The sequence below is a fragment of the Nannospalax galili genome, unplaced genomic scaffold (assembly GCF_000622305.1).
Source record: "Nannospalax galili isolate Female #2095 unplaced genomic scaffold, S.galili_v1.0 scaffold805, whole genome shotgun sequence".
Classification (NCBI taxonomy): Eukaryota; Metazoa; Chordata; class Mammalia; order Rodentia; family Spalacidae; genus Nannospalax; species Nannospalax galili.
The window spans coordinates 1,588,163-1,598,576 of NW_008353486.1; the positions used below are offsets into that span (position 1 = coordinate 1,588,163).

Consider the following 10,414-nt stretch of genomic DNA (forward strand, 5'->3'; position numbering starts at 1 on the left):
CGGGGGTGGCGCCGGGACCTGCTAGCAGGAGCGGCCGCGCTTGGCGCGCCCCGCGTGGGGAGCCAGGCCCGAGGGCGCGGGGCGCAGCGCTGGGGGAGGGAGCTCGGACCGCCCGGCAAGCCAGGTGTGTGCACGAGTGTGTGCACGGTGCACGTGGGCGTGCACGTGGGCGAGCGGGTGGGCCCCACGTCCTGAGGATTCCCTTGGAAATGGCCCCACGCCGGCGCTCCCGGGAAGTGGAGTGCTGTCGCCGAACTAGAGCCACGTCCCTGGGGACAGGCCCGGGCCACCGCGGTTCCAGAGCTTGGAGAGGGGCCTGCCGCCCACCTACGCGGGCTCTGGGTCCCCGGGCGCCCCCGACCTTGCCTGTGAGCTGGTTCTGAATTGTCGGGATCGTGGGAGGCTTAGCTACCCGGTGGAAAGGCCGGGTTTTGTTTCGCGGTTATTTAATGAGCTCTAAAGAGGCATCGTTTGCAGACACCGCCTGTCTGTCGGTGGAGGGCTGCTGGATTCCGCCAGATTTGCGTTGGTTCGCCATCCTTCCATTCACTCCCTGAGAAAAAGGGATCTGTGGAAAGCCAATCTGTGTCTTTCTATTTTTAGAAACTTGATGAGGGGCACTTAAACAACTCCCTGGGCTCTCCAGTTCAAGCCGACGTGTACTTCCCACGACTGGTAAGTGATTGTGCTCAGTGTCTCTGCCCGTCCCCTTCCTTTCTGATATATTTTTCTGATACATTTTTCTATGGGTCAGGTCCTCAGGGCGACAGCTTGGCGCTGCTCTAACAGCCAGTAAACTTGCCGTTTCTCCTCCTCTCTTTTGCAGATAGTTCCATTTTGTGGACACATTAAAGGTGGCATGAGACCAGGCAAAAAGGTGTTAGTGATGGGCATCGTAGACCTCAACCCAGAGAGGTAAGGACAGAGCCCTCCCATCCCAGGCAGTGGCAGGGCCCTGCCCACTCCTGCCCACAGTCTCCTCCTCTTCCTCTCCTTGTGGACAGTGTTGCTAGTTGGGATGCCAAGAAAGTACCATGTTCCCATGAAAAGAATGTGTATGAATCCCAGCCATCATTTCTTTAGATAGCTATTTATATCTCAGATGATAAAAATAGACCCACAGTTTCTCTTTGACCCTTAAGAGAGGCCAAAGATTTTTTTCTTTTTTATGATTTTAAAACATAGCACTTGGAACAAAAACTATTTGTATAAATAAGAACCAAACTTTATAAGATATTTCCCCTTGTCAGCTTCTGGGACTGTTTTTGAGAATTCTGGAATGGATTAAGGCACAGATGGGTGGCCTTGGGGCATTTGAAGTCTAGTTTCTGTTATTTTCATTGCACCAGTTTTCTCCCGAGCCTGCTTTAGGTAAGGAAATCTATTGGTTTGAGTGTAATAATCCTCTGCATCTAAACTCTGCGCAAACAGTAGTGGCCCATTAGCAACAGATAAACCCGAAGGGGAGGAATTGGGTCATGCTGCAATGTTCCATCCAACTCTGGAGAAATGGCACTATTTTCTTTTCAGCTTTGCCATCAGCTTGACCTGCGGTGACTCTGAAGATCCTCCTGCCGACGTGGCAATCGAACTCAAAGCTGTGTTCACAGACCGGCAGCTCCTCCGGAATTCTTGTATATCAGGAGAAAGGGGTGAAGAGCAGTCAGCGATCCCTTACTTTCCATTCATCCCAGACCAGCCATTTAGGGTAGGTACCTCGAATGCCTCAGTGCAGTTGTCGGCAGGACTGAGAGGCGTTCCTTATGTACTGCATGCCAAGAGCTCTTTAAGAATTTCTGCATGTCTAAGAAATCTGTCACCCAGTGGTGCTGATAGAAGTTAGTGTAATACTTGTCATCGCAGCCCTTGGTTTTGTTCGGCCTGTATGTTTAGATAGTGCATGCCCATGTATATATCCAGATTGCTAAGAAATACTTTAACATCTCTACTTTGCCATTTGGGCAGGAACTAATTATTAATTAATTAATTAATTACATTTGGGGCAGTACTGAGGATTGACCTAGGGCCTTACACATGCTGGCAACGGCTCTACAACGGAGCTGCATCCCCAGGCCTCTTTTTACTTTCTGTTTTGAGGCAGTGTCTCACTAAGTTGCCCAGGCTGGCCTTAAATTTGTGATCCTCTGGCCTCGGTTTCCAGAGTAGCTGGGATTACAGGCCTGTATCATCAGGGCAAGCTGCAAGTATTAATTTAGCACTTTTCTATGTAATATTCAACATAGTATTAGGCATATAGTGATGACCTGCCCCCAAGGATCTAATTGATTATTAAATATTAGTAAGTATCCAGAATTTCCTTCATTTTTCTGGGCCTTTAAGTAGCTCAAAGCCTTATTAGTTGTGACTTTAAAACAATTTAGTGACTATCATTTTATTTTCTCTTGTTCTCTTTGCTAATGAGGCCATTTTTTTATATTTGTTTTTCCCTGTGGGTTAATTAAGCCTGTCTATTTTATGGTTGCAAGCTACGTAGCAGACAAATTTCTTCCCTTGAGCCTGTATGAATATAGATTTGCTCCTACATCTAGAAGGCAAAATGCAGCCCAAACTTGCCATCTAACCAAGCAGTAGTAGCAGTACCTTTTCTGCAGGACAATGCCAAATAAGAGGTGCAAGTCCGTAATGTAAGAGAAAATGACTTGCTAGCAGGTCAGTCCTGGTGATGAGGTTGTCTGCATTACCTGCTCCCAAACAGCATGGTAATGGCAACTTAGTTCAAAACTTTGCACTGAATACAAGCCTGATCAAACAGAACTTCCCTTAAAATGTTCTTTATGTGGAAATTTTTAAGGCCTTTTGATTATTTCTTTCCTTATAGTCTGGAGGCAAAATAAAAATCTGTGACTTTTTTTTCATCAGCAATAAAACTTGAATATTCATAGACTAGGAAAGGCACCCCCTCTCCCCAAACCCCTCTTCAGAATATGTTTTTAGTGGGCTCCTTTTGCAATGCCAGTTTCCTAAATGGTAAATCTGTGTATGTTCCTGCGCGCGTGTGTGTGTGTGTGTGTGTGTGCGTGTGTGTATACGTGTGTATACATGTGTTCATGTGAAGGGTAGAGGACAACCATGGGTGTCCTAAGGAACACCACCATCCCTTCGAGATAGGGCCTCTCATTGGCCTAGAGCACACCAGTTAGGCTAGACTGGCTGACCAACAAGCCCCAGGGGTCCTGGAATTATAGATACACACTGCTCTTGGCATTTTTTAAAAATTGAATTCAGGCCCTGTACTTGCAAAGCAAGTGCTTTACCAACTGAGCTATGTCCCCAGCCCCTTAAATAGTAAATCTTAACATCTAATTCATTGTGAGTGACCAGAGCTTCTGACCAGAAGGACTATAATGCTTCAACAAAAACTGAGTGAAACCGACCTTTCTTGATGATATAATTTAAATAGTAATATTAATTAAATGTGACTAATATCATGTATAGAGTCTCTCCTTGCATGGTGATTACTGATGCTTTTAATAAATACATCATAGCACAGAGCCAATAATTAAACCCTGTGGTGAATTACTTAAGGGAAAGGAGAGAAAAAAGGTTTACCATGTGGAATCAGTATTTGTTTGGCTTAACAGAGCCTTGTTAATTGCACATTCTTGGTCCAGTGGTAATTACTGTGTAATCCTCCCTTAGTGTTTACCCTTTTTGTCTAGACTGTTATTAGATGCTGCTAATGGCTACCAGTTCTGCCACAGGAGGGGCTCCTTAGGTGGGATGAACTATTCAAGGAATGATGGTGAAAGTATTAAGAGCCATATAAACATATGTGTGTCACTTTTTGTATCACTTTATGGAGTACAGGCAGATAGATGTGTTCCAGCCTGAGCAGTTTAGTTTAAAGTCTATAAAAGATACAGAGTAGTGGTTCTCAAAGTGGGGTCCCTGCTCCAGCAGCTCAGCGTTACCTTGGAATTTGGTGAAAGTGCAGATTCTTAGACCTTACCCTGGACCTCCTGAACAGACTGTGGGGAGTAGGACCCAGCAGTCTGCACTCTAACTAGCTGTCTGCGTGGTTCCAGGGTCTTGTGATGTTTGAGACTTACTTAGGATGCTGAAGGGGTATTTTGTTTTGTTTTCTCCATCAGAGTGCATCTAAATTGCACAGTAAGTTATTATTTTGTTTCTTCTAGGTGGAAATTCTTTGTGAGCATCCACGTTTCAGAGTGTTTGTGGATGGACATCAACTTTTTGATTTTTACCATCGTATCCAAACATTATCTGCAATTGACACCATAAAGATCAATGGGGACCTCCAGATCACCAAGCTTGGTTGATGGTGTTTAAAGCACTTCTATTTCAAATAGGATCAGGTGCCACAACTACACAGCTGTCTGGAAGAAATATCCGAGCAAGATCTGGAGACTTAAAAAGACAAAGAAAACAAAAACAAAAGGCGAGCTTCACGTCTCTTTCTGTGCAGTTTAAGTACAGAATGGCAACTTGACCTGTGGTTTGCCCAGAGGAAGAATGCTGGCAGCTCATCGAGCCATTATTCCCAGAACAAAGTCATACATTTATGCTGGATTCCATTCAGACTAAACGCACATGGATTTGTGATGATTTGTAATTTAGTAGCAAATTATTCTTCATTTCAAAGCAAAGTGATATTCAGAAACAAAAGTGCTAAAGACCTTAAAAACAACAACGGTACAGCAAATCAATGCATTTCTACACTGAAGTGGATTGCGTAGCACAACCAACATTTTAGTCAGGGTATTTACATAGAATGTAGATTGTACAAGGTTTGGTTTTTGTTTTGTTTTGCACAGCATAATGTTAACTCAGATTTTTTTAAAAGCTTTCTCGGTTATTTATTTATATTCAATGTATGTATTAATGTATCAGAGAATGAGCGATGTCTGCAAATTATGAATTTAGGTCTGAGAGGGTGAATTGTGTATTACAATCATAAAACAGGTAGATTTATACCTTAAAGAACTGGGTCATGTTCTCCACACCCCTCAGCTTGGGCTCTTAACATTTACTGTAAGTGCTTTTGGGAAAAATTTGCAACATTTTGATAAAACTGCTTTTCAAGTTTTTGTTATTGTGTGAAATTCTAATTTGCATTGCTTTTTCTCCTTACTGTGAATTAGCACAATATTGGCTTCCTTAAGACTACACTTTAGATTTACATAATAGGTCATTAAGTTGTTATTAAATTAATGGAAAACATATAAGAGATGATTGCATAGACAATTTTTAAAATAACTACTATATCAACTTTTAATAGTTTGTTATGAAAGTGACCCTGGAATGCAGTACAAAGCAGAAGCAGATTGCCCCAAATAACTTACTGGGAAATAATTTATAGCAACTTAGGCTCTTAGCTCATCGTATAACTTTTCTTATGAGACCCTCCCCAGGATCCCTGAGCAATGCCTTTGGACCTTCAGAGTAGAAGAGGCTTCCTCCACATTGGTTTCTCAGCTGGTGAGATTTGGTAGGATTCATATTACCGAAGGAGCCAGTTAGTTTATAGGGAAGATTTAACTCTAGCCAATAGCGTGAATGCTTTCCAGTGAAACTTTGCTGAACTTGCAGAACTGATCAAACAGAAGCTGTCTCCAGCAGGTGGCTGCAGACTGTAAATGTAACTGCAAAGCTAGGGATGGAGTGGTGGGCACTGGCCTTCACGTGCTGCCTTGGTCCCTCAGCATTGCTTTGGCCAGGTAGTAGGGGAAGAACGGGGTGCTGGGTGGGGGTGTATTTATATATAATTTAGGTTTTGTTTGTACAGCACTACTGTGTCTTGTTAGAGGACCTCCTTGTCCCGCTTTGCTTTTGAGGGTTTTTTACACAACATGCAGAGACACTGAAGTGGCCGTGTCATCTTCACGTGTCGAGAATGTAGACAGTGTTTCAGAACCAAAGTCTCAGATAAATAAAGCAAACTAAAATAGTGAATTTTTTATAGATGATATATTTGGATTCTTCTCAACTTTGAAACCGTTTAGCATAGTTCCATGGTGTTACATACAAACAATGTCCACCAAGACTGGCTGCACATCACAAAGCTTTCTGTACCTGCTGAATTCAGCCATGGTCGGCCATGATGGCTATTCTGTAGCTCCAGGATATTTTTAAGCCTATGATTAATTTCTCATGTGCTGTATGCAAAGCCACTTGTAAGGAGTCTCTGTAAAGAGAGTTAGCACCCTGGAATATATTTGTAAGGGTTTTGATTCAATTGATGGTGTAAGACCCCATCCGAGGACTCTTGGGTGGCCAAGCATGCATAATTCAGCAGAAACTAGAGAAGTAGGGGAGTGTAAATGCTTGCAAGTAACATGGTTACTGATCAGCTAAACTCATCAGCAGCCAAGCCTTTAGGCTGCTTAGAATGGAAATAGAGTATTAACCCTGTGTTTCCCTACGTGTCAGTGAAATCCTCTTGGATAAGCCTCCTGAGATGCATTTAAATGGTGTGATGACTTGATCTAGGACTACCCAAATGAATAGGGGGCAAATCCCATCGTCCCAATGGCTACCTAGAAACTAGAGCATGTTCACACTCTCCTTACCTGTGAGGTCTAAAGTGGGAATTTCAGAATGGAAAGTGCAATTTAAAACTTCACGGGAAAGTATTTGCATATATAAGGAGTTATTTTTGACCAGAGCCCTAGTTTTGAGATACCCAAAACCAGGGGATAACAATCAGGCTCTGGGGAAATAAGCAGGCTTTAGACAATCCATGCAGCAAAACTGAAGTGAATGTGTCTATCTACGGAGTTGAATAGAAGTGACTTGACTTTCTGGGCTCTCCCAGAATTGTCTTAAAATTATTTTTTTTAATTTTGAAGCCCCATTTCAAATCTTTCCAAATTTAGTTCAAAACCCTTTAACAGATCTCTTTTAAAATTGATTATGCATTAAATGACAAATCTATTAAAAGAAAAGATCCAAAAGAAGGAGAGAATCCTATTGCCTTGGCATTTTCCAACACTAATATAAAAATCATATTCCTATGATGACGTATTTTCAAAGAAACACTTTCTTATTTACTGCGTGGTGTAAAGTGTCAAATGTGTTGTTACATTATGTCACTGCTGAAAGTTATTTGCACTATAATAAAGGAATTTTCTACAAGATGGCTCCCAGATTATTACATGCCACATTTGGCCCCAGATACCATGTCCTTATCATAGACCATGTGATGTAACAGAGGCCCCTCTATCTCATACACTACAATTCCACTTTTATATGTGTTTTCCACATTGATAAAGGCAAGGAAAATGTCTCAGGGGCCTCCAGAGACTGGCTGAGTTTGTGTTATGGATGCATAGGTTCTGTCTTAATAAAATGTAAAACTATTTTGCATGTGGTAAGTTTACTTTGGTGGACAGCTCTTGAGCATAGATTATATATTACATATATATCATACATGCGTAGATTTAGAATGTAACTATTTTAATCAGGATATGGAATCATGGCCTCACCCTGCAAAATTCTACTGTGCTATCCCTTTGTAGTTAAACTTGTCTCCAACTCGTAACTTTGAACAGGCAGCTTTGCACTTTCTGGAATGTTGTGGAAAAACGGAATCACATAATATGCACCCCATAATGTTTTGGAGTTGGCATCTTTGAATTTGCATAATGCATTTGAGCTGCACTTATGCTGTGTGTTTCCACAGTTTTTCCTTATATTGCTGAGCAGCATTCCACTGTTCAAGGATGTAATAGTGCTCTCTCTCTCTCTCTCTCTCTCTCTCTCTCTCTCTCTCTCTCTCTCTCTCTCTCTCTCTCTCTCTCTGTCTCTGTCTCTGGTCTTTCTGTCCAGGTGTAGCCCAGGCTGTCTTCAAAATTGCAATGCTATTGCTTCAGCATCCCAAGTGAAGGGGCAATGGATTCTTGATATATCATTAAATACAATTTTAGTACAGTATATACGTAATAGCAAGGCTTTTTCTTTTGTGCTGTCTTCCTGTGGTTTGAATGATTAGGAAAGAAATTTGATTCTTGGGCTATTCAGCTTTCAAAAACTGAATAGCTTATAGAAGTATTGCCCAGCTTTTGTTACCAATAAGGTGACAGATTTACCCACATTCTGGACCTAGGATCTTATTTTTACTAAACTAGTTTTCCTAATTCCTTGTTAAGAGGGCAGAGCTGTGAGGTTGGTTTGCTGCATGCTCTCTCAAGGCTTTTGCAGTTCAATCCTAGCCAGGAGAGTGTTGCCAAAGTGAGACATGAGGCTGCCAGCAGAGATTGAAATTTCCCTGATGCCCTCAGCCAGGCTAGGAAGGTCCCTTAGGAATAGGACATCATACCACTATTGTGACAACATGTTAAATTAGATAGTCCGTAGAGATCAGTAATTAGAGCCTCTGCGGCCACAACCACTTAAAGCCACATTCATTCAACAAGTATTTGCTGAGCTGTGTCAATTGCTGTTCTCTAGACACTTTGACCCATCAGTGAGTAAAAAAGATCCAGGTCTTCCGGTGGTTTTAAATTCCCATGTACTGTCAGAATGCCTGCTTGCATGTCCATCCTCACCTCTAGGAGACTATTTTTGTAGATCTGAAATAGGTAAGGCCCAGGAGTTTGTGTTTTTAAGAAAATAAGCCTACACACAGGTAGTCCTGCATCCCAGATGAAGCAGTCCTTTAAAGAACTCCCAAACAGTCACGGAGCCAAACTTGGCCTTGAGTTCTCATCTGTGGATACCATTGTGTGAAAGGCGCTTTTCAATATAAACATCCTGCTTTGACAGCCCTGTAACTGTCATTAATTGCATGACTATTGCACAGTGTTCTCCCTGCATTAACCTCCTTTTCCCCTCATTCCTGCCTCTTCATCAAAAATGCATTGTGGTAAAAGAATATTTGCCTTTCAAAGGACTTGTAAAAATCCCTCTTGTTTGGGTTGATGAGGACCTGAATTCTCTGACTTCTGCTTTAGACAGTGAGCACTTTTTAAAGTTAAGATTCTGGGAGAAGCCCATCTTTTTCTTAGTCTTTCAGTTATTCACTGTAAAGTCGAGGCAAATATATATGGTGACTTACAACCTGAAAAGAAGCTGAGGTCAAGAAACAGTGGCCCACGTGACTTTCCATGGGGACTTTGGAATTAATTTAAAGTGTTTTCATAAGAAAATGCACCTGAGTCCCCACCATGCTCTCAATCGCCTCCAGCCGCCTACTTCTTAATCACCATTAATTTCACAATGATTTTTCCTTAAAAAAAAAAAAAAAAACTATCCTGTATAAAGCAGAGAACGGCTTTGTGAAACATATACTTCATAATTAGTTGAAAATGGGCGTATCTAAGGTGCTGAAGAAGAAATAGCCACTGACGCGTTCTCTTCCTTTGATACACCCTTCCACTGCTCAGAAGGACACAGTGGCTAGGTGAGCAGGCAGCGGGAAGGAGGCGCCACTGTTTGATAGGGCATCACAGTCCCTAAATAATAGGCCTTGGAAAGCAACAAGCCAGCCACAGGCCTTGGGCACGATGTGGGGTTTTGAGGCTCTCCAAGCTTTCATGAGCTAGAAGAATAACAAACCTTTGCCAATAACCCAGCACCTCCTTTTCTGTCAGTGTCTTGTCTCTCATTTGTCCTCCTTCCTTCCCTCACCATGTTGCCTAGGCCACAGCACCCAGATACCATTAATTTTAAAGCAACAGATGCAAATGATCAAATCTTACCTAAACAGCTATTCTAAGAAGAGATTGTCTCTGGTGAGGTCCAGGGGCCGGGAGTAGGGTGGCAGCACACCCTGGATTTGTGAAGTGTGTTCAGGCGGGTACTCTCAACCAGCAGCCTTTTTGTACCTCCTGTGGGAACGAGGATTGCAATGGGCCCTGATGACAGCACAGGTAGCAGTGGGCTGTACAGGAATAAAGCATTTCTTCCAGCGGATGGAGCCAACATTTAAAATAATCATGACACCAATTTCTATAACAACCCTCCATAGCTGTATAAAGAAGCAGTATAAAAAAAAAAGTGCTAATTTTCATGAACATTTCATTCATTAGAATGTTTCCCACACAGTTTCACTGGAGCCTTATTTAAAAATTAACCAAGGGCAGGCCTGGCATTGCACACCTGTAATCCCAGCATTTGGGAGATGGAAGCAGGAGTATCAAGAGTTCAAAGTCATCCTCTGCTACAAAAAGAATTCGAGGCTAGCCTAGGCTATGCCTCAAGAAAAACAAAAACCCCCAAACCAAAACACCACACACACCAAAAATCTAACCCAAAGTAGCAGTTTATTAGGAAACATTTAGGATGGTGTTTGAAAACTTAGAGCTTTTTGCATGTATATATGGTATGTGTACATATGTGCATACATGTTTGCATGTGTGTGCAGGTGGGTGTGTAGAGGCCAAAGGTTAACACTTGCACAGCAAAGACTTTATCCACTGAGCCATCTCCCCAG

General features: G+C 42.4%; 1 protein-coding gene across 1 annotated transcript; it reads left to right on the plus strand.

The window, feature by feature from the left end:
• Window positions 1–173: 173 nt before the first annotated feature.
• On the plus strand, window positions 174–7,122 carry Lgalsl (galectin like). The gene is made up of 5 exons (XM_008850634.3): window positions 174–368; window positions 604–675; window positions 827–915; window positions 1,531–1,708; window positions 4,158–7,122. Exons 1-5 carry the CDS (start codon window positions 210–212, stop codon window positions 4,299–4,301), a joined length of 642 nt encoding a protein of 213 aa, XP_008848856.1. The 5' UTR covers window positions 174–209; the 3' UTR covers window positions 4,302–7,122.
• Window positions 7,123–10,414: the final 3,292 nt, after the last annotated feature.